Source organism: Octopus bimaculoides, chromosome 9 (genome assembly GCF_001194135.2).
Source record: "Octopus bimaculoides isolate UCB-OBI-ISO-001 chromosome 9, ASM119413v2, whole genome shotgun sequence".
NCBI classification, from domain to species: Eukaryota; Metazoa; Mollusca; class Cephalopoda; order Octopoda; family Octopodidae; genus Octopus; species Octopus bimaculoides.
In genome coordinates, this window is record NC_068989.1 from 59,345,607 (window position 1) to 59,371,736 (window position 26,130).

The window sequence follows — 26,130 nt, forward strand, 5'->3', positions numbered from 1 at the left end:
CCCATACATACATACATGGTTGGCACTCCGTCGGTTACGACGTTGAGGGTTCCAGTTGATCCGATCGATGGAACAGCCTACTCGTGAAATAAACGTGCAAGTGGCTGAGCACTCCACAGACACGTGTACCCTTAACGTAGTTCTCGGTGAGATTCAGCGTGACACAGTGTGACAAGGCTGGCCCTTTGAAATACAGGTACAACAGAAACAGGCAGAAAGAGGGAGAGAAAGTTGTGGTGAAAGAGTACAGCAGGGTTCGCCACCATCCCCTTGTGGAACTTTAGGTGTTTTCGCTCAATAAACACTCACAACGCCCGGTCTGAGAATCGAAACCGCGATCCTACGACCGCGAGTCCGCTGCCCTAACGGCTGGGCCATTGCACCTCCACACATACATACATACATACATACATACAAACAAACAATCATACATGCATACATACAGATAGACAAACATTCAGACAGACAGACAGACAGATAGATGGACAAGCGAGGAACCTCTCCCATCCTGACAATTACCTTATTATCTTTCTTAATTTCAGCATTTCAATGTGATGGAAACAGAATTTAAACAATTATGTCCCTTATTAGCTCGAGTTCCTCCTAAATGGCACCGATACGATTTCTTTGGAGCCGAGTTTACCGGAGATTTACTCTCCAATGTCACTCACTAGTCGTCTCTCGCTGTCAAGAAGTCTGACGAAAGTCATGATGTTGCCCACGATGTTAAAGTCTTTGACCATATCTGGCCTTTAATATAAGTGATCATATATTATTATTACTATTAAGGTGGTGAGCTGGCAGAATCGTTAGCACGCTGGGCAAAATGCTTAGCAGCATTTCGTCCGTCTGCACATTTTGAGTTCAAATTCCGCCGATGTCGAGTTTGCTTTTTAGCTTTTCGCAGTCGATGAAGTACCATCTGAAAACTGGGATCGAGGTAATCGACTTAAACTCTCCCTTGAATTTGCTGGCCTTGTGCCAAAATTTGAAACCAAAATATTATGCTACTGTATATACAACAACCATTAACTTCTTAAAGCTATCTGTTAGATTAACAAAGACTCATGCAACATCCACTTGCTCAACAGACCCTTCACAAAAGAATACACACCAAATTTTTGCTTCATAGAATTTCAATACTCCGAAATGAAATACCCTTAGAACTGTGTGTTTATTGTGCAACACTTAAAGAGAATTTAATCATGAAGCAGAAGCGTCTAAATACGCCAATCATCTTCAGCTGATGAAGCCTTTATGATCGATATCCTCGCAGATGCTGTGTTCTGTGTTTATATTAAAGACAACACTAGATGCTTCACTTACGGTAAAAGCAGGCATCACTCGTAGTTTATACTCGGAACCTCTCCCATCCTGACAATTATATCATCTTCCTTAATTTCAGCATTTCAATGCGATGGAAACAGAATTTAAACAATTATGTCCCTTATTAGCTCGAGTTTCTCCTAAATGGCACCGATACGATTTCTTTGGAGCCGAGTTTACCGGAGATTTGCTCTCCAATGTCACTCACTGCGACGTTGTAGTTTATACTCGGAAAGACATTCAATATTAAAGACATGTGCACAAAAATCATTTGAATTTGTAAACCTAAACGAATACAGAAGAAAATAAAGCAAAGTAAATGCATCATTATGATAGAGGGGGTGGAGTGCAGAAGTGGTGTTACTGCGGCTGCTGCGGCTGTGATGGTATTACTTTCATGTGTAAAAGTGTAGCTAACTGTCATACGTTCTAGAAAATGGTCAGCTTTGAGTCACAAGTATGTAATTTGAATAAACTAAATATGTCACTTATAAATCTAACACAATAACTAAAGGACAACATTTCAAGTGCTATGTCGTAAATGTTATTTTTCTTGGCCGTTTCATTCATTCTTTCTACTCCGCCTTTCTTTCGTTCCGTATTTCATTTTACCATTTTGTTTTCTTCGCTCTTTTCTTCCTATTTAGTTTCTTTCGTCATTCTTGACACTTTTGTGTGTGTGTGGTTCCTTTTTTCTTTCCTTCCCTTATGCTCTTTTTTTTTTTTCTTTCTTCATTCTATATCCTTTTTTCAATGCTGATTAATTGAAACTTCTCTTTTTCTCTCTCTCTCCCTCCCTCCCTCTCACCATCCCTACAGTCACGCCCACACTCGCATATTTCCACCGTAACTCAAGCCAACCTTCACTATTAGTCCAGTCAACTGTTATCTTGAAGCTAAGCCCCTGTCTCCGAGGCTCCGTTACTTTAATACTAGTAGTTGCAGCATTCCGCCCATATTTTCTTACTCTTCCCTCCTCTCCAACCGCCAGCGAAGCATTCGATGTTATTACTTCTTCGCTGTTGCCGTGTTCACTGATTTTCATTTCCCATTCAAGTAGCATGGCATTACCAGTTTGTGAGAAACAACAGCTGTCTCCTTACGACACGATATATATCTAAAGAAAAGGAAATTACTAATATTTTGCTCGAGCACCTGCCTGAGCTGTCCCAACTTGGCCGAGCTAACTTCACAACTAATATACACCCAGTGACATAAGTGTTGTCTCTGTCGACACAAAAACTACCCAACAGAAGTATGGCAGCAATTCACGAGGGACCCGAATTTGGTATTGGGGATTTTGTTTTACTATCCGACCTCACATTGGATAGCTTTATGGACAATTTAAAAACTAGGTAAGTTCACTGAACTTGTTTTACTATTGAGTGACAGTCCTCCATTTCTTTTCTTTCTTTTGTTCTAAGTTAAAGATTGGTTTCTAGAGAAAACAACTGGACTCCAAAATAGTTTACAAAATGATTATTCTATACGGCTATTATCGAAATTCTTTTATGTTGCAACAGGTAATTACTCGACATTCAAAACGAATGGAAATCTCTAATTTAATTCTGGTGGGTTACAATGTCGTAACTTTCAGAATATCATTTGAAGTTTGAATGCCCATTTCATAATGATTGTCGAAATACAGGTTTTTATCTTAACTATGATATTAGGAAGTATTTACATATAAAAGCATGCATAGGTAGACACCTGCTTAGTTTATTGGTTCAAAGTTTATCTCCGCTGTTTGTTTAGCAAGGTTGAAGTAAAAATATCTAGGCTATAATGGCAAAAAGCCTTACCATTGTATTCTTCCTACAGCTGGCCCATCCAGCTGACCTCTACGGAAGTGGTCTTGACAATTTAACAAATGAAACTCCTGCATGTAAAAGTAAACTTATTTAATTAATAATGCTGTTAATTAATATGGAACTCATTCAAGTTTGAATACTGCAAACATTGATTGTGAGGCTAGAATTATTTGGCAACTGTTGAATTCAATCAATTCATTATATTTTTGTTGTAAAATCAGAATTTTGTTTATTAATAAATTCTAACAAATCCCGTTAATTGTATAGCAAATATCCTTGGGACTATATCATTTTGTTAAAAAAAAAGACATTTAAAATATCGCTTTTGTTGACGTTCTGTGTGTGTGTGTGTGTGTGTGTGTGTGTGTGTGTGTGTGTGTGTGTGTGTGTGTGAAAATTTCAAACAAAACGTTTATTTGGGCGCCTAACTCTTTCATAGTCAGTCAATTGAAGTAGCACACCTTGCGTATATTGAAAGACTTGAATAATGATCACAAATGTAGACTTGAAAACAATAAATAAGTGGATATGATTGTGGAGGGATGCAGCAGTGACTGCTATTTGGCTAACCGAGGTTTTATTAGAATTATATTTTCATTTGTTAGACGTAGCTATAGTTTCATAAGACAGTGACATGTCACCAGCAGCAAGGTCATATGTCCTGGGGCGGTGTCAAGTTGGTGTTACAATAGACAGTTCGATGATTATCTTACGATCGTTCATTTCTTGAGATACTACAACTAAAAACTGTAATGCTTCACCTAGATCTTGTGCATATATTTATGTCAATAGCAGACTATAAATGTAGAGGAGAAAGAGAGGTGTGTGTGTGTGAAAGAGAGAGAGAGAGAGAGAGAGATGCTAGGTACACGTGAGTATCTCGTTCATATAAATGCGTGCTCTGCAGTATTGATACAGCATCGCTGCCTTCTAAGGTTGCATGTTGCTGTACATCACACACAGATGCACGTGTATTTATTTACTTAACTCAGCCTCCTTTACAATACATATTCTCACCATATTACCATTTTTAACATCCTTTTCTAGGAATACATTCTGTTTCTGACCTTAGTTCTTTTCTAAAATAACACTATCAAAACACTGGAATTGTCCTCCTCCTACCCTCCACTACCTCACCATATCACCGAATAAATAATCAATATGTAGACAGAAGGAGAGGGACACGCATTCACACACGTGCTGTCTCGTATTTGTGGTGTCGAGTTCCTCCTATTTTAGCAGCGATCACTTAATTACACCTTCAGACTGTTATCGGAAGAAAATATCGTTAAATCGAAACCAATGTCGACACGAACCGATCTTCTGAACAGTGATTACGGCTCTCTTCCTTACTGTATCGGTTTTTATAATATCAAAGGTTAAACTAACCTTATGGAAAATATAACCTTATGATCGATTACTGAACAAACTTTGAAGATTTCCGGGTTTTGATTTTTGTTTTGTTTTGTTTGTTTTTTTGTCACACCTGTTAAAACATGAATTTTCTCATTGTCATGAAATAACGCGGTCATCGTATGAATAATCTTAACTACTATGATAGGATGCATTGCTTGAAAATATTTATTATTATGGTGCTATTGTTGAAGTGGTCAGTTACACCTTGACCACTTCAACATTTCTCATAAATTAAATTCGATAAAATAAATTCCTCAGAACTCACAGACCATATCAAAACATATGTTATTGTTTTTTGAAGACCATTACTTTTAGTTTTCTTTGTTATAAAGATCTAAATAAACAAGTTGGAATTGCTCAAGAATTTGAACACTTACCTCTGTATGGCAAATTAGTATTTCTTAAATTTTGTTTAGATGTTGCAGGTAATTTAACATTAATTGAGATTTTTTTTTCTTTAATGTCATTTATTGACTCACCAGAGTGTTGATTTTTTTTTTTTTTTTAATACAAATAAGCATTCCTAAACCTGTTTTTTCTCCTCACATAGTTAAAATAAATGAATAATAAATCAGCAGTATGAATCTCAAGTGATGAAAGTTAGAGGTCGTTACAAACCTAATACTGTAAATGGTACGATGGTGTTATTTATTATTGGCAGAATCATTACCATGCCAGACAAAATGCTTATCAGCATTTCTTCCAGCTTTAGAGTCTGAGTTTAAATGCTGCTGAGATTGACTTTGCCATCTGTCCTTTCTGTGTCAATAAAATAAGTACCAGTTGAACACTGGAGGCAATGTAATCAACTAACCGCTTCCCACTAAAATTGCTGGCCTTGTGCCAAAATTTGAAACCATCCCTATCATTATTTGTTAAAATTAGCAAGCTTCATTCATCAAGGGTTCAATGGAGCTGATTTTTCTCTCTATGAAGGCCAAAATGATTGATTTTGTCCTATTTTATATAACTAATCTATTAGCTGAGAAAGAAAAGTTTGAAGATACAGCTACAATTGATTTACGGTAGGAAAATAAATGAAAAAAAATCCTTAAAGAATATTAAGAAACATGAAGAATTTTTAATGGATAAATTTAGCTTGTCTACTCTGTCGGAACAATTGTTAAAACAACAGATTAAAACTTGTTTGACTAAAGCTGTTGAGCAAACAATGGTAGCTTGTGGTAAAAGAGCCAGATTAGTTAATGTTAACATGAACGTGGAAGGCAGTGACAAGAAAATCACCCAAAGGAGCGTGTAGCAACGAGGGAGGAAATAAGAGTATTTACTTTCAGACAAGTAGAATTTGCTCGAGAATGTAATTATCTAGTTTAAATTGAATTATAGACATAATGATTTATGCTGACTGATAGTGGTCTTACCCATGAATAAAGTTCAGTACCTGGAGCAGGAATATAATTCTTTGTAATCTACATCAAGACATAGTTGTTAAAGGCAGCAGTATACCAGTTTACATACTGAAAGGTTGATGGTTCATACTCCACTAAATTCTGTATCCCTGGTTATTCTTTTATTCTTTTACTTGCTTCAGTCATTTGATTGTGGCCATGCTGGAGCACTGCCTTAAAGGTTTTAGTCAAACAAATCAACTCCAGGACTTTTTTTTAAGCCTAGTACTTATTTTCTCCGTCTCTTTTGCTGAACCACTAAGTTATGGAGATGTAAACACACCAACACTGTTATCAAGTGGTGATGACACACACACACATACACATATATACGATGGGTTTCTTTCAATTTCCGTCTCTCAAATTCACTCAAGGCTTTGGTCAGCCTGAAACACTTGCCCAAGGTGCTATGCAGTGGAACTGAACCTGGCACCATGTGGTTGGGAAGCAAGCTTCTTGCCACATTTACCTTAAAGAATATAATGATTACATATTCATGCACCATTGTATGAGATAAGTACAAGATGACAGGAGCAGCATTACTTATCCACAGTTAGTACAATGGTTAAGATGAGATGATAATCTTAGCTAGGATTGACTTTTAGCTCCCTTAAAGTGATCCTCACACTCACGAAGAAGCTTTTCTTGGTTGAGTCTCCTAAGGTCAGAGGAAAGGCAAAATTAATAAGTCTGAGAGAGACCCCTGGATGCAGGTGTTGTCTCTCAAACCTTTATCAAATATATAAATGAAGAGGTACTCCATAAATGGTAGTAAACTCCTTGTTTAGTTGACCTGTTATTGACGGGTATTGTATTTTGTAGTCGGTGTCCAATCGACTCTCAACAGACCAGTATGTGAACCCTACAATGTTGTTGCCAGTTTTGTCACCAACAACCCAACTATGAAATAGGTACTGCTAATTTAAAGGACTGATTGTAGCATTTCGTTTTTTATCTGATCTGACAACAAGATATTTCATAATGGCCAAGGTCTTTCTACCACTGTATCATTACTATATATACAACTGCAAACATAAAATTTGATACAGCTCATTGCTGTCAACAGTGGAAGCATTGTTACTTTGTGTGCATGCATTGCTGAGCTCAATGTTCCCATAGGCATTGAAGCAGTAAGGTGGAGCCATTTTTGTGTATCTCCTTTTTTCATTTCAAGTAAATAACACTTATGTTTACTATCTAACAAACAATTACTCAGTTGTCTTGATTCAGTAATGGTCAGATGAATTCCACTACTACCTTTGAACAGATTACAAACATTTAAGTCACAAAATGATGAAAAGTTAGGTGCAAATATATTAAGATGTATCAGAGATAATATATTGATAAATCAAAATGGATTATGACTGTAAATGACCTGCAAAATCATTTTAAAATGTTAAGGTTACCTTAAGGACTCTTCATTACATGACAATAGAATTATTTCTGTAGAGATAAGCAACTTCTGAAAGTCATGTAGTGGTGCACGTCTTTGTTTATCATCAAAATGCATCCTGGTAGATAAGTTTGCAAACTGAGAGCAAAATGATAATAGGAACTAAGGACAATACTGGTTGTGGTTTAGTTGTTGGCAGTCTGTCGGTTATGACGTCGAGGGTTCCAGTTGATCCGATCAACGGAACAGCCTGCTCGTGAAATTAACATGCAAGTGGTTGAGCACTCCACAGACACGTGTACCCTTAACGTAGTTCTCGGGGAGATTCAGCGTGACACAGTGTGACAAGGCTGACCCTTTGAATTACAGGCACCACAGAAACAGGAAGTAAGAGTGACAGAGAGTTGTGGTGAAAGAGTACAGCAGGGTTCACCACCATCCCCTGCCGGAGCTTCGTGGGGCTTTAGGTGTTTTCGCTCAATAAACACTCACAACGCCCTGTCTGGGAATCGAAACCACGATCCTATGACCGCAAATCCGCTGCCCTAACCACTGGGCCATTGCGCCTCCACTGGTTGTGGTTTAATAATAATGATAATAGACATTGAATTTAGTTAACTTCAACATTGTTCCTCACTTGCATAAAATCCTCTTTTGTTTTTTTAGAAAATCTATGCTACCATAAGAAAACTATCAGAAACATTTTTGTTAAACAATTTGTGCTCTCTTACTTCAACCACCCATTGTTTGGAGTTCAAAAAACCCTTTATCCATTCACTCAGTTTAAAAGAAAAAATTTAAATCAATAACATACTTGAAATTCTGACTAAACTAACATCTTTGGAATGCCAAAGCACTGTAAAACAGACATTGTTTATTTGCAAAGTAAATGTACAACTTTGTCATTCTGTTATCCTCAGTTAACTAACATTCTGGTCATGCTGGGGCATCATTTAGTTTTGCACAAATAGATTGACTCCAGTTCTTATTTCATTATTTTGTATTTGACTGCTAATGTTAAAGGATATAAAGCTACACAACATAAACACCACCACCAGAAGTTAGAGCTATGTGAATGTAAACATTTGTTGTTGTTGGCACTCCGTCAGTTACGACGTCGAGGGTCCCAGTTGATCTGATCAACGGAACAGCCTGCTCGTAAAATTGTGCAAGTGGCTGAGCACTCCACAGACACGTGTACCCTTAACGTAGTTCTCGGGGAGATTCAGCGTGACACAGTGTGACAAGGCTGACCCTTTGAATTACAGGCACAACAGAAACAGGAAGTAAGAGTGAGAGAAAGTTGTGGTGGAAGAGTACAGCAGGGTTCACCACCATCCCCTGCCGGAGCCTCGTGGAGTTTTAGGTGTTTTCGCTCAATAAACACAACGCCTGGTCTGGGAATCGAAACCGCGATCCTATGACCGTGAATCCGCTGCTCTAACCACTGGGCCATTGCGCCTCCACAATATTTAATACAAGCAGATATGAAAACACACATACGCATATGCAGACACATTACAGACTTCTGTACCTTTTCCATCTACCAAATTCCACTTCAAAGATATTGGTTATCTCAGTAGCTACAATAGAAAATATCTGAGATATAGACTAAATCACTCTCATGGTTTAACACCACGACCAGTTGACCTTTGAGCTTGTTTATCAGGGAGTCCACTCTGTTGCAAATATTTAGGCCAGTTCTCTGGTTTGAAGATAACTACTTTCTGCTCTTCACATTAATTATGGTGGTTTTGAAATAAATCAAAGGCACTGCTTTGGTTCTTCTAAATCGCTATGACAAAATGCATCAGTTTTCAAGATTTATATATGATCACATGTTTAAAACATTTTCCATAAGCGAAGGAGATCATAATTATTATTATTTTGTGAAAATAGACAAGTCGGAAGTGGCTGTGTGGTAAGTAGCTTGCTTACCAACCACATGGTTCTAGGTTCAGTCCCACTGCGTGGCACCTTGGGCAAGTGTCTTCTACTATAGCCTCGGCCCGACCAAAGCTTTGTGAGTGGATTTGGTAGACTGAAAGAAGCCCATCATATATATATATATATATATATATATATATATATATATATATATATATATATATATATGTATATGTATGTGTATGTTTGTGTGTCTGTGTTTGTCCCCCCAACATCGCTTGACAACCAATGGTGGTGTGTTTACGTCCCTGTAACTTAGCGGTTCAGCAAAAGAGATCGATCGAATAAGTACTAGGCTTCCAAAGAATAAGTCCTGGGGTCGATTTGCTTGATTAAAGGTAATGCTCCAGCATGGCCACAGTCAAATGACTGAAACAAGTAAAAGAGTAAAAAGAGTAAAAGTCACTTGTATAATGATTGTCAGAAAACAATGGCATCAGAACTTGCACCATTGAGTCTGTGAAGGAAATAAAGTTTCACAAACTAAAGATATGAGACTAAAGTTAGATGCTATAAGCACACACATATCCTCATTGAATTCTAAAGTAAAATGTTATGATTCTGACTATGTACTCCCTGATTTCCCTTACTAAGTACAATTAATGTAAGCACCCAGCAATCAGGTCAAACCATGTTTCAATTCCTTCTCAATGATATTTCATTGAATGGCAATGCTCTTGAAAAAGATATGACCCTCACACAATCATCTTATCCATCTTTAATTAACTCAGCCGTATTTTATTTTGAAAGTTAATCAAATATAAACTGAATATTTTTGTTATTATACATTTTATGTTTTTCTTTTCTACAAAAATAAAAATATTACAATTTTCAAAATATATTCTTGGAAATCATGAATTTATAAACAAAAGTGGAATTTTTATGTTTATGGATTTATTTTGAAATGTCACATTTGAAAGATAACGGAAATATTAAGATTTAGAATTTCATTTAAATTTTGAAATATGTTGTGTCATCACTCAACAACCTGAATATGTGACCAAATATGTCTCAGTAGACAGCATTTCACTTTACTGATACTGCTCACACTTAAAGGAAAGACGTGAATGTTATGACATCCCATTTTCTCTTTTCTCATAAATAAATGAAATTAAAATTTCATTTAATAACTAGAGTTAAAATCAATCATTCTTGAATATTAGAATTCTAGCGGGCAGGTTCTTAATTTTTGTTTTTGTAAAGGATGAACGAAAATGTTCACTGGATAAGACACTAATCTACCACAGCTAGACTTTCCCAGAAAGCTTTTGAAGCTAGTTAAATTGAGAGAATGTTTAACCATATGAACTAAAGAAATGCCTGCAGTTGAACTTATGACCCTTTGGTTGCTAATCCACTTTTTTTCCTTTAAATTATCATTATTAAATAGAAATGAAAGGTGGTGAGCTAGCAGAATCGTTAGCATGCCAGGCAAAATGCTTAACAACATTTCATCCATCTTAATGTTCTGAGTTCAAATTCCTCTGAGGTCGACTTTGCTTTCATCTTTTCAGGATCAATAAAATATGTACCAGTTGAACACTGAAGTTGATGCAATTGTCTTACCCACTTTCCACTAAAATTGCTGGCCTTGAGCCAAAATTTGAAACCATTATTAAATAGAAATTATAAACTACTCTAATAAATAGATAGTCGTGTCTGTTTGACAATAGCTTATTTTATGCAACTATGATTCAAGTATTATCACAATAAAATATAAACCACCTTAATTTTCACTCTCTTCCTCTCTCTTTTTTTACTTTAAGCTGTCTGGTATCAAATTCACAAAACTTTGTGGAAAGCTTTCCAGTTGGGTGCACACTAACACCAGTCTCATTAGTAATGATTTCTTTCTTCAGTGATATATTCTCAGAGGAAAGGAAATAGAAAATGTGAAGTTGTTGATACTTCTCCTAAAGCACTAACCATATACCTATGTAAATCAAAGCCAGTAAGTACACTCAGATAGCTGTGAGTTTCTACATGGTCATGTAATTCACCCAGTACAGTAGCTACACACACACACACACACAGTCTCCAGAAACTTTTATTCAAGAAATACTGACCATGTTTCAATTTCTAAATCTAATAACTATAATAAATACAGGATTATCTTACCTAGCTCAATATACACCATTGTCATTATTTTGTATAACATTCTGCCTTGTTTAAGGGCAAAACAAGCCACTTGGTTTGGGGAGCTGAAGCCACAATCTTATGTTTGTACATCCAGCAGCTTAGCACAAGGTCATGTCCCTTCCCTATAATATATATATTTACACTCATACATTCACTCACTACATCAAAGTGGTTGTTCCATGTTACTAGTTTAACCCCAGGCAGATCTTCCACCAGCTGGTTATTGGTGCAGCACTGCACCCTGTATATATACATATATATTATATTGCTAGCAGGAGGAGTAAACCCCTACCATCCTCTAGCAGACAATAGGATCACAAGACTCGGTTTCAAGCTGGTTGGCTCATTTTCAGTTGTTAGTACGTGGTCGTCAGAGCGATAGCCAGGGTCTGCTCCAGTTGGCAATTTATTGTAAACAAAGCGATAATTGGTTACTAATTTCGAACAAGCAAAATAACTAGTTGTAAAATCTCAAGAGATCAGAGTCGTAACTATACTAACAAGTAAAGTTAATCGCAACATCAAAGTGGTTGTTCCATATTACTATGCCAGCTGGTTATTGGAGCACACTGCACCCTGTATATACATATCTATTACTAGCTGGGGGAGCAAACCCCTACCACCCTCTAGCAGACAACAGGATCATGAGTCTGACTCAGTTTCAAGCTGGTTGAGTTAGTCTCATGATCCTGTTGTCTGTTAGAGGATGATAGAGGTTTGTACCCCTGCTAACAATATATATGTATATACAGCATGCAGCGCTGCACTGATAACTAGCTGGTGAAAGATCTGCCTAGGGTTAAACTAGTAGCAATGTGGAACAAGTTAATTGATGTGGTGATTAACTTGTTAGTATAGTTATTACTCTGATCTCTTTTTGAGATTATGCAACCAGCTATTTTGCTTGTTGCAAGTCAGTGACTGATGGTCATTTTGTTTACAATATATTGCTGGCTGGAGCGGACCCTAACTATTGCTCTGGTGACCAGGTACCAGTGACTGATGAGGAGCCAACCACCTCAATACTGAGTCAGTCTCGTGGTCTTGTTCTCTGCTAGAGGATGGTGAGAGTTCACTCCCCCTGCTAGCAATATATATATATATATATATATATAAGCAAGCATATATCTATAATGGCTAATAAAACAAATGGTTTACACATGTTGAGTGTCCCACCCATGAGGAATTGATGTTAGATGTGTCAAAACAATTGTCATGATTAATAATGAATTCTTGTATATTCCGTCTTCTGTCTTTCATTTGCTATCTATCTATCTATCTATCCATATATATATATATATATATATATATATATATGTGTGTGTGTGTGTGTGTGAGAAAGTTGGTATGTGAAAGCACGTGGTTGGATGTATAAAAGATAATAAGAGTGAAAAAACTACAGAAGGCTTGTGTTACATGGTTAAAGTATATATTTAAATTATGTCAGAAAAATGTAAGAAAAGTGTTATAAAAATGTTATAAAATCTTATCTTTTATATATATATATATATATATATATATACTTGTAGTAGAAACTTATTTCATCACATACATGGAAGAAGCTTGGCTCTCAAACAAATGCTACACAGCACAATAGTTCTATAGTTTTCTTAGATTTGTTTATCAGCCATGCGTATTGGTCAGTAAAGCCTTTGGTAATAGTGTTTAATAAAATGACATTATAGAACATATGAATATAAATACAAAATGTATGGAAAGATGTGAAGTTACATTTCCAAAGTATGTTATAAAATATTCTTCAATTATAGCATATTGAGAAAGAGACAGGGTTAGCTGAAGGGACATAGTTTTGACCAGATTTTCTCCTGTCAGGATTTGGGATTAGAATCCCTCGTTTTTGAGCAAGGCTAGACGTGTCTTCTCTATAGTAAAAAAATTCAAGAACAAAAAGACTATCATATATCTGGCTATTATTATTTTATTGACAGAATCATTAAAACATTAGGAAAATGCTTTATAGTATTTGTTTCAGTTCTTTAACTCCTGAGTTCAAGCTCAACTGACATCAACTTTGCCTTTTATCTTTCTGGGATTAATAAAATAAAGTACCAGTCAAGTATTAGAGTTAATGGTATCAACTAATCCCTTCCGTTCAGCACTGCTGGCCTTAAGCCTAAATCGGAAACCATTATATATCTGGTTCAATTCCTATTATAATCCTTTTATACTCTCTTCTTTGTTATGAATAATGATTTCTTGTATAGCTAGAGAGCCAATAATTGAGGCCCAAGGATGTAATTGACTTTATTAATACTTATTTAATTGATTTCAATGGCATAAAAAGCAAAGAAGATCCAAGTGTATGAACTCAGTTAAGAGGATTGAAACTAAATCTATGCATTAGACAGGTTCTCTTACATCTCATTTGATCTACATTCATAGTGCATTGTTGTACCATTCAAAACTTTTTATTCATTATATCATCATCATCATCATCATCGTTTAACATCCGCTTTCCATGCTAGCATGGGTTGGACGATTTGACTGAGGACTGGTGGAAACCGAAGGCTACACCAGGCTCCAATCTGATTTGGCAGAGTTTCTACAGCTGGATGCCCTTCCTAACGCCAACCACTCCGAGAGTGTAGTAGGTGCTTTTACGTGTCACCGGCACGAAGGCCAGTCAGGCGATACTGGCAACAGCCACGCTCAAAATGGCGTATTTTATGTACCACCAGCACAAGAGCCAGTCCAGGGGCACTGGCAACGATCAATATAAAATATGCAAATTATATGTACAGCATTTAAAGCATATAAATTATGCATGAAATAGTTAAGACAAATTATATATAAAAGAGAAAAGATATGAAATAGTTAAGGAATATAAAAGTTACTGTAAACAAAATCTGCACCATTTTGTCTTCAATGATAGTCAACTACTTATGTATGGATTTTAAAATAAGAATAAGTATCTCCTAGCAAAATTTAATTATGCCTATATATTACTAGGTCTCTGATGTAATCCTATATGAAGTTAATGTCATTTAAGCAAGTTTGTTAAAGGCAAACACTTGTTAAACAAACATGTTTGTAGACATAGTATAAAGATATATATTTTAACAGAAAACTATCTGTAGCTAAGATGTGTTGGCTTCAGCAATTTCTTAGATCTGACAGCACATAAATAAATAATGTTATAATTTAAATTAGGAAGCAAAGCAACTGAAATAACAGACACTTATTTCAACTTTGCTATATTAACTTCACATTCAACCAGCCACCACCTGACCAAACTGAATACAAATGATTCATAATGCTAGTTTTAAACTACAATTCAACCTAGTTTTAACTTTTCATATCATTGTTATTCCTGTTTAGTTTTTAAAATAGAATATTAATGTCTCTGCTTAGAAATATCAAAAGCAGGGGGTCTTTATTTTACCTATCATGTATTTGGTTGGTAAAAACTCAATGAAGGAATTAGTTTTTACACTGTAGTTGATGTTGTTAACCTACTTAGAAATTACCATTTCTTTTTTTTTTATATGTTAAATATTTTCATTAATGGAGATGTTTATTATTTGTTAATTGTAACTAAAATGGCAACAAGCTGGCAGAATCATTAACTCACTAAAGCGGTGAGCTGACAGAAACGTTAGCACGCCGGGTGAAATGCTTTGCGGTATTTTGTCTGCCATTACGTTCTGAGTTCAAATTTTGCCGAGGTCAACTTTGCCTTTCATCCTTTTGGGGGTTGATAAATTAAGTACCAGTTACGCACTGGAGTCGATGTAATTGACTCAATCTCTTTGTCTGTCCTTGTTTGTCCCCTCTATGTTTAGCCCCTTGTGAGCAATAAAGAAATAAGAATCATTAACACACTAGATAAAATACTTAGTGGTATTTCATGTCTTTATGTTCTGAGTTCAAATTCTGCTGAAGTTGACATAACCTTTCATCAATGAAATAAGTATAAATAGAGCATTGGAATCAATGTAACTGACTAGACCCCTCCACTAAAATTTCAGACCTTGTGTCTATAGTAGAAAGGATTGTCAACTAATCAAGTGAGTATATAGGCTCATTCTGCCATTCCCTAATAGTCCCTTTTGTAATCTTGTACATGAAGCAGGGATACATATTTTTCCACAGAAGCCACTTTTGTTGCTAAATCTGTTACATTAAGCAATTAAGTGATGCTGATACAGTTTTTTACATGTTATAAAGTCTTAGAAACAATTGTCCAAAATTGTTGATAGTATTACAAGGTTGAAACCGCCTCTGGCTCTGTAGTACAAATGTCTTGTTTCCATAAGTTCTGAATTAAAATCTTCCACCAAACCTTAGTCACAATTTATGTTCCTAACACTAGTTTAATGATAACGAAGTTATTTTTTCTAAATTCTTTGTTATATTTAAAATTAATTGAAAGAAACACAGCATCACAAAATAGATACGGTAATGAAAGGGTTAAAGTTTAAACCTCAGTAACATTATATTATTTACTTTCATTGTCATCCTTTAGGCTTCATGTATTTTTGGTAAATCAGGTTATTGAGGGCTAAATTAACTCTTGAATTAGTTAACCATTTTAGAATCGAGTCAACTTCACTAGATATTTACATTCTAATCCTTTCAGCTTGAGTTCATATATTACAGAGGTCTTTACAACTCTCTCACCACATAAAACTGGGTTCACTGTGTTAGTATAAGATGCCTTAACCTTCTCATCAACCCTTTCTAGCATTTATAAAAGTAACGTACCCACTATTTTTTTGTCATTTTACCAAACTACTAAAATCTTTTGTTTTTATACTTATAGTATCTTAATGTCTTTCTGTTACTGCCAATACTATGAACAATCATCTAGTGTCAGGAAAATTTAACTTTTCAATACCAGTAATATAATTATAATCCTCTTCCATGACTGACTGATTGCTAGAAACACCTGAGAATAAAGGTGTTGGTGATCAAAGGATAAATTAAAGAAAGCAATCAGTCCATAATTTAGAAGGTTCTGAAGATTTAGTTGTAGTGTAAACTATTAAAGAATCTACTTTAAACTTGATATGTCTTCATTGATAATGTTAAGCAATGCAACTAACATTTCGTTCTAACTAGTTTTGAACTAAAACAATGGCAAATATAACGAGCTTTCTTGAGAAACACCTTAAAATCATCCCCACCATTATTTTAGAAACACATTTTCCCTGCTGCCATAGCTCAATTGAGTTTTTAGTGGCAAATTGCCACTTGTTTCAATAGTGAGGTGCAACATACATCCTCTCACATATTCCTTGGCTTTTCACTTCTACAAATACTCTCCACTCCTCATTCATTTATTGTACAGATCCATGGTGATATGGTTGTCTTTTCTGTATGCAATACTTGACACTATGTGTGTGTTCTTTGGGCCAGCAGTACTTCTCTCACTCATTCTTTGTATAAAATCAACTGTTGTTAATTTTCATTACTATCATATATTATTCTAATGATCTCACTTTGGTACTTCCTGCATTAAATTTGTCTTGTCTGACTCCCAGATTCTACTGAATTAGAATTAAGACAAATATCTTGGGACTCCATTGAGAAATGCTGAAGGGAAATAAAACAATGCCAGTTTTGTCCTCTTTGAATTTACTTCTTCATCATATATATAATTTATTTTTGTTTTTGAAGGAAGTTGTGTCAGAAGAGACTATCTTAAGCAAAAAGAATGGACTCTCTTTATTTTACACCTACACATTGGAAACTGAAAATAGATGTTCTTCAATTATCTACATGATATAAGCAAATCATTCTCAAAGACAAGCATGTCTGTTCTTAAAAGAAGAATTGCTATCATTTACACCACAAAACAATGTTAGTAAAACTTAACATTTGTGATATTTTTCCTGATTATTTTTTGTCTCTACAAACTTACACTGTAATATTACAGTGTATTCACCCAACTAATGGGTACAGTCTTCTAAAACATTAATGAAAAATCAATACTGGAAATTGATTTCTACCCGAAACAATTGTTTTTGTCCAGTATTTGTTCTCTAATATATCTCTCATTTCCTAATGGCATCTACTTTTTATTTTGTATTCAGACAAATGCTAAGGAGAAAGTGGAATACATTTGGAGAAAAGATAATAACTCTATCTCAGTTGAACTTTATATTTAGTCATTACAGATAAAGCCATGCTGGAGCTCTACCAAACTGACTAGTTAATCCAGTTTGTGGTTACTTTTCTGAAATATCATCTCAAATATCCCTAGTATGCTCAAACATATTACACCTTCACAACCTGTAATTTAATATCCTATTCTTTGCAAGCCTAGAACTTATTCTATCAGTCTCTTTTGCCGAACCGCTAAGTTACGGAGGATGTAAACACACCACCATCGGTTGTCAAGCGATGGTGGGGGGACAAACACAAACACACACATATATATATATATATACACATATGTATGACAGGCTTCTTTCAGTTTCCGTCTACCAAATCCACTCACAAGGCTTTGGTCAGCCCGAGGCTATAGTAGAAGACACTTGCCCAAGGTGCCACGCAGTGGGACTGAACCCAGAACCATGTGGTTGGTAAGCATGTTGGTTGCCTGTTCATTTTTCTTACATTCATAGCACTGCAAACTTCTGACCTACTTGTGCAGAATAAATTTTTTTCACAGCTGTGGATGAAAGTCATTGAAAAAGTTTTCTGACTTTTTATCTTTAACTTTGTGGCACAATGGAAATCTAACAGAAAATTACTGGTACACTTCACATGGAAAGTTACAATTGCTTTAAAGCTAAAAATATAAAAATGGGAAAAAAAACCTATTATTTACTTTGTTTTATTAGTCATATTTCTGTTTAACAAAATTATAACTCATTTATCAAGATACTCAAACATTATGAATTTTCTAAAGTGTTAAATTACATTCTTAATCTGGAGTGCACCTAGATATTCCTTACAGTGCATCATTGCAGCACAGTGTGCAATATGAAAAACTCATCGTTTAAAAGAAGTCTTAGAGCTGATAAGTCCTATAAATTAAAATACAAATTTTCTATGATTCAATATGTGTCTATAACTGTCATTATTGTAATTAGATTTTTGATATGAAGAGCAGCTATATTCCAAACATTTCCATTTTCTTCATCAATTACTTCTTTCTGTCATGTCTGACCAATTGCATTCCACCATTGATAATACCATATCCTATTCTCTAGTTTCACTTTATTAGTTATCAATAGAATCTTTAACTTCTTGTCTGCCCACACACCCATTTTTTGTATAAACTCCTGATGTTGTACTTTCCTAATTAAATAACACTAAAACTCAAACATTATTCCTCTCTGTAATAGCAAATTTTCTGTTACCATCTTTACAACCTTTCTACACTCTAAATGTAATAGTTTCTTGTGACTTTTCCAGTGTAGTCATAGCTTTGACATAGCTACAATTATATTAGGACTATTGGATATTATTTTCAGATCCAACAAAAGTGACTGAACCATGATACAATGTTTCTCATGCAGTTGTTTCACTATTTTAAAGTATTCTGCAAATAAAAGTATATGTATTTTTATGCAAATTTTAATTTGTAAATTATATTCATTTCTTTTTTTAAGCAGCTTTTCAAAATATTAGTAATTTTTGTCTAAGTCTTAATTCTATTCACAAATTGTGTAACATCTGACAAAGACTGTAATCATTGACAACATCAACTTACAAAATACTTTCACTCACAACAAATTTTTATTAAAGACCTAGTTAAAATGTCCAAGTCTACAACACCTAATTTCTTGCATATAACATTGCTAAACTAAATAAATACATCTTGACTCCTATCACTAACAACAGTAACAGCATAAATATTTTACAAAGCACATAGTATACCAATGTAAATCATAAACTAACAATCCTTTCAAGTTATATAAGTGACATGCAATCATTTTAAAACTATCACAAGCAATATTCTCATTCATATTTCAAAGTAGAAGCAATGATGCATCTTTCCTTGTTACATTTGTCACTGATTTCATGTTATTTCATTTAATGCCTGCATGGTTTTGACAAATATGTTACTTGAGGCATCGTTTTACAGCAGGATGCCCTTTTCAATGCTAACCCTTCATTGATTTTCAAGTAAGGGATCTCTTATCCCACACAATTTCAAAGGTTAAAATAACAATAATTTTTTTGACACAAGAAACTAACAACACTGCTTACTTCACTTCCATGTAAATGATTTCAAGTATATACAAGCACACACACACATATATTCACATATATATATACGGTCTTCTTTTAGTTTGTATCTACTAAATCACTTGCAAGCCTTTGATGAACGTGAGATTGTAGTAGACAACGTTTACCCATGGTACCATCAAACCCAAAACCATGTGGTTGGGAAGTGACCTTAAACACACCACCATACCTGTTTATTTTGGAAAATAAGAAAGTAAATAACCATGTAATTAATACATCTCAGAAAACTTAGAAATAATCTTCACAAACCACCCAAACCTAAAAGATAAACTTCCAACACTAAAATATAAAACTTTATAAATATTCTAAGCTACAGATGAATATCAATAAATGAAAGAAGCTGTGAGCTGGGTTACTTCCAAGAAAGAGCAAATTTATGAGAATGAATGTACATATTGAAGCATATATAATACAGTAAATGTTGACAGCACATGTAAAAATGGAAGATATATTCACAACTTATAAGCATAAGTATTATCAACATTTAACATATCAGTTTTAAACTGCCAGAAGACTGAAACCAAAAAAAACAACTCTTTAAGAAATGAAATCATCCTAAAAATATAGCTTCTTTAAATACTTTGGATTAGAAGTCCAACAGAAATCAAAGCATGTGTGTGTATCTCAAAGAAGATATTTTCTATTGATATACAAAATTGTTGAAAATCTACCTTAACTTTCCTCACACACTGAAATATTCATTTTCTCAAAAGCATAGGATACCCTTGTTTATCAGAACTGTTTCCAAAAATGTCACTTGATGTTTATTCATTAATTAGTTTTGTAAAGTTTGACTATCTGATTCCAGGTTTTAGAATGTATTATTGTAGATTAGCTCTTTAGCTAAGCCTTTTGTACTTCCTGACATTGTACCCTACAGCTGAAAGCTTTCAACAATTAACAAAAGAAAATAAGGTGTTGCTAACATGTCTACATTATGAAAAGCTATTAATCCTGTCATGCTATAGTTAGATATTTTATAATTCTGTAAGTGGTTGTAATTATCTCAAAATCATGCTTTCAGTGTGTATATCTCCATTAAACAGTCCAACTGTTTACACATTTCTTGTCAGTCAATCAACTTTCAGTCACAATCTAGGTGTCTGGTGTATGTTTCTAGGAGGCATGAAACTATTGTTTGAATCTGATGGGTTTTTTTTTTTTATACTACAAAGGAATTTTCACTACCAATCAATTTTTACATTGCATGATGCTGAAATGTGGTGTCAAATGTAATGGCTAAAATCTACTGGAAATTATCACTACTGATTAGCCTAGAACATACAAATATTTCTCAGAGCAGCAAGCTATTACAAAGCTTATCAACAAAGACATTTGAATTTATTATCATAAGCTCTATAGTTATCAGTTCCTCCCGGGTTGTTATATGACTCATAATGGTAACTATGTACAGAATTAGTTGAGAGACCTATTGAGAGTCAAGCCTTTAGCTTTCACTGTTGCTACTGATTATGAAAATGAAATAGTATACTTCTGTTGAAATGAGTTCAAATATTGAATCTAGGTTTTATTAGATAATTACTTCTTTGATCAATTATCCATCTAATTTTAAAATTGACAGATGTATTGTTGTCCAGTTTCATGTCAGTATAATTCAGGAATTTTATATCTAGAAAATTTGATCTCAACAAAGAGAGATATCATCATCCCCATTTCGCGTCCCATGAGCTGGCAAGTTGGTTCCAGTCTGATTTGGTATGGTTTCTATGCCTGAATTCCCTTCCTAATGCCATCCATTTTACAGTGTGTGCTGGGTGCGTTTTATATGGCACTAGCATAGGTGCTTTTTCCATGGCATTGGCATGGGTGTTTATTACGCAGACTGACAGAGGTGCTTTTTACATGGACCAGTACAGGTGCTTTTTATGTGAACTAGCACAAGGGAGCTTGCAAAGCAAAAACCTCTTCAGATGGGAGCAGTCTAATAATGAGACGTGTGTGAGTGTGTATTATGTGTATGTATGTGTGTGTGTGTGTATATATATATATATATATATATATATATATATATAATGTATGTTTATGCAGGTGTGCATATGTATCTGGTATATAATATATATATGTATGCATATATTATGTATGTACATATATATATATTTTTGTATGTATTTGGTCTGATCAATAAGTTTCCGGACTGTTGCCATGGTAATGAAGTTAAAGCACACAGTGAAGCCGCTTGGCACAGATTGACCTTGAATTCTGCTGTGCATGTGCACTAAGTTTTAATGTTCTAGCTCACTTCCACTGTTTATAGCAGTGCTTGGAAGGAACATATGTAGCATATGATCATCACATTGACTATGACTGGGAAGGTTGCGCAGAGAATCTGCATCAAACTTTGCAAAAAGCTTGGCGATACCTGCTCAGAGGCCAATACAAAGTTTTCAAAAAGTTTTCATCATTCTTGGCACACTCGAGATCTTGTGCAACTGAAACCCGAGTGTTTCTTCGGTCAGCTGAAAGCAGTTTTGGCACAGACTTGGCAGACATGCATCTCATACCCAAATCTTCAGTGATAATGAACTGAACCGCAACTAATCTGCATATCCTCTGATAACTCAAGGATGGTGATTCGACAATTTCCCTCACAGCTGCATGCAATGTTTTTCTCAGTTCTGCTGGTTGCAAGTCTATCTGAACCACTTGTACATTTGTGAGCAGCTCATACACTCCTCTCCATATACTTTCTGCAACCTTGTCATGTTTTGCAGGGTGGTGTTTCAATTTAGCTTACTTAGTAATTTTAACCCTATTGTGATTTGTAGAGTGGCTTTGGATTACTGATGTCACTTTTAGTAAAAAGTGAAATGTGTGCCTTGAGATGTCTACATCCAAATGAAAACATTAGGCCTTAACTAATATTTCTTTTGCAAAGTGAGGGAATTCAGTTATTTAAAAAATGTCCTAGTCATTAAATATATCTTCACCAAATTAGCTGTCTAATTATGATGTGGACTGTCTGAAAGAAGGCTAATTTAGCCATGTCACTGTTTACCTTCCCCATTCCAGCAAATGTACCCTTTAGTATAATTGATATTGCAAGTTACTTGCGAAGACTAAGTAACAGAAAGATTGTTTTTTTCTGAAAAGCCTTCAAGATAACAAGAATACATCAAGAGAGAGTAAAACTTATTAGTATTCAAAAAGAAAAAGAAAATGTAGTATTCCTTTAGTTGCATGTGTGGATATTTTAGTTACTTAATGGTCTGGTAATTAAATTCACTTGTAATATATCTATGTAACAACAACTCATTTCCACATTAGAATTTGCCCTGCCTAAAAAGCAGTATTAAAGCAGGTATTGTCAAGTATCTGTATCATACAGCTGTGGTGGTTAAGTGGTCATTTCAAGGAAATGACTCACCAAAGATAGTGTTTTGATGCTTTTTTTTTTTATGAAATCAAGTCATACCAAAAATATTTTGTAAAAAAAAAATACAAAAATGGCGATACTGGTTATCACCTCTATTTTATGAGTTTATCTCTGTAATCAATATTATTTGCAAGTGAGAAACTTTTCTGATGTTAAAAAAGAGCAACAGAAATTACCCTTATTCTTTATTGGCCAACACCCAAGTGATAAGGTTGAACAATAATCATAACTAAATGCTATCTCAGCTGAAGAAAGTCAGACATCAGATTTAGTATAAAAACGTACAACACTCAATTGTTTCATTGGATTATGATTAAGGAAGTGTATTGTCAGCAATTGCATTTATATCTCATATCTTTAATGAGCAGATAACTATGAAGCAGGTAAAGCAGTAAAAGTCAATGGTTATAAAAAAAATGTTGCTCAATAAACTGAGACACCATTTAATTAATTTGTTATATTTCTTGAGAAATGTGATATAAAACCAAGAGAGAAAAGAAAAGTTAATTGCATATTCTTAAATATTGAAAGTGACTGCAAGCTAGTGTACCTCTCTTGCAGGTTAGTGCAATCTCTTCAAGTTAGCCCTGTCTCTCTTGTAAATCAGCACAGCGTCTCTTTGTTTTTATTGCATGTTGGTGCAATCATTCTTGTAAGTCAGTGCAATCTTTCTTGCAAGTGGACACTGAATACAGTCACAACAGAATGTTTAAACCTTTCGTTACCAACCTGGCTGAAACTGCCTCTGGTTCTGCGTCCAAATGTCTTGTTTTCATAAGTTTTGAATTAAAATCTTCCACCAAACCTTAGTCACAATTTATGTTCCTAACACTAGCTGAAAGATAACTAAGCTATTTTATTAAATTCTTTGTTATATTTAAAGTAATTGAAAGAAACACAGCATCTCAAAATACAGTAATGAAAGGGTTAAGGTAAAATACCTATAATTGGTTACAGCTTCTTCTTGGTAATTTCAACATATAAGTTAGCTTTTTATATTGAAACTGCTTCCATCGAAAGAGAGTTCAGTAAGTTTATGAGCTGAGAACTTCTTGTACTTCATTTGTTGAATCTAATTTTTAAAGAAATAATTCTATGTGAAACTAACGAAAAACTTTGACACAATAGCAATAAATTTATGAAGCTACACATTTTTACACAGATATAATAAAATGCACAAGCAGTTTCATTCCCTTCAAAATTGCTCTGAACCGTGGTTTGGACTTTCACAGTTTCTTCTATCATGTAGAAAAACAACTACATCCACTTTGTGTAGGTCCCTCAGGCTCCTTGGGAGAACATTAAAAAGGTATGGGTCCCTGAAACCTGTAATACTTCGACCGTGCGAACCAAAGGAGATGGCGACGTAGACGGTAAAGGCTACTTTTTACCACGTCGCACGGTCGAACACAAAATACAAGATTATATATATAAGATAGAAGGCTCATCGTCAGATACGAGCCATGGTGCCAGTAATAAGAACTTAGGACGAACTCAACCGTTAGATATATAATGAGAATAAATTTATTTACAAAGTGAAACTGTGTGTGCGTGCATGCGACATATAAAATTAAGACAGTAGATAAATCAGGCCTTTGTGTACATGAGAAGGTATACAACAATGTGAAGTGACGGACAGTCGTATAAACAATAGTGTGTGTGAGAGGAACACAGAACATAGTGTCTGTAACATAGACTGTAAAAAATTTTAAAACACTGAGATAGAGAAAACCAGTTCGTATAAGAGTTACACAAGGAGATAGAATGTTCATACGCAGTAAGTTGTGGCCAAGGAGCAGAGCTGTAGTATCACACCATGTGTGTTGAGCGTCGAATGTTGCGACCTGTGTTACCTGATACGGAATATTCTCGCTGGTTAGTTCTGACTGTTGTTCGTGAGTGGAAACTCCACTCATACAGGGAAGATAAAACCGAGCTTGTTGATGTTGGTGTTGCTGGCGACGACAATGGTAGACAGTACATTGGTGGTGAAGACGTCGGCGCTGGAACTGGCTGTAGCTGTGTTCTGTATGTGTGTGGTCAACGACCAGACCTGTGAGAGATCTAGAATCGAAGACAATTGCCGTCGTTGGATCGGCTTATTTATAGGCGAAAAAGGGCTCACCGGAAACCCAGTAAAACTCTCTATCACGTGACTTTACCCCAAAGCCACGATTGGACGGACGTAATGCCCTCTTAGCAAGCAGAACACGGGGACAATTGCCGTGCAAATAAGAACCAATCAGGATGATGGACAGAAGGGTCCAAGGTAGCCGAAAGCTATATGTTAGCAGCTTCGTTATCATTTATGATTGAATGCCCGAGAGTGAAGTTTCACTACAAACCCAAGCTGTTGCGGTAACTGGTCTTGAAGCGCGATGGCATTGCTGGGATCTTTGGCACTGTCAACCTGTTCTGGCATTTGTGTAGCTTTCAATGCCAAATTACTACATACCTTCAGCCTTTCCCAGTAGCTGAGCTGTTGCAATGAGACTATCTTCTTTCTGAAGCTTCACAGGATTGTTTCAAGGTCCGCTGTTAGTTTTACACTGTTGGGTGACCGTAGCTGGGTCTTATAAATTATATTTCTTAATACAGAAAGTAAATAAGAAATTTTAACGGAAAATATTGTATGGGTTGAAGCAAAATTTGTCACTCAGTGAACCAAAGAGCCAGTATGGAAAGAACCAGAAAGAAACCGTCGACAACAGAAAAACACGAAACGGTATGGATTGAAGTGAAATTAATGAAGATACTTCTGTCAGTAAATTATGAAATTACTTACATCAGTAATTGTGAACTTCTTTCTGTCAGTAATTTGTCGTTTGTTTGTAAATACCGATTCAAAAAATAACATGAAAGTGAATCAATGGCGTATGAAAATTGAAAGTGAAAAGAATAGCGTCTGAAAAATGAAAGTGAAAACAAGATATATAGATACATAGAGAGATATGTTACGTCACTGACGGTAGAAAACCGGAAGTAAATATTTAAAAATCTTTGAAAGACGTGAATGTAATATAAAAAGCAAAAGTTTTTATTTTGAAAATATTTTTATAAAAATATCAAATG

General features: G+C 35.0%; 2 protein-coding genes across 3 annotated transcripts in view; one reads left to right on the plus strand and one right to left on the minus strand.

Moving 5' to 3' along the window:
- LOC106871030 (probable peptidylglycine alpha-hydroxylating monooxygenase 1) overlaps positions 1-26,127 on the minus strand; it is an 87,130-nt gene extending 61,003 nt beyond the window's left edge. The window contains exons 1-2 of one of the 2 annotated variants that reach the window (XM_014917288.2): positions 25,844-26,127; positions 24,000-24,130 (exon numbers count right to left, since the gene is read on the minus strand). The gene's annotated coding sequence lies outside the window, so the exon portion shown is untranslated. Of the gene's footprint in view, positions 1-1,326; positions 1,973-23,999; positions 24,131-25,843 lie in introns of those variants that run through there. The other variant, XM_052970708.1, reaches the window with a different exon arrangement.
- Positions 2,059-26,130, plus strand: part of LOC106871031 (unconventional myosin-Id) — a 107,701-nt gene continuing 83,629 nt past the window's right edge. Inside the window, exon 1 of the mRNA XM_014917289.2 lies at positions 2,059-2,681. Coding sequence (XP_014772775.1) covers positions 2,584-2,681 — 98 coding nt within the window. The 5' untranslated portion in view covers positions 2,059-2,583. The remainder of the gene's footprint in view (positions 2,682-26,130) is intronic.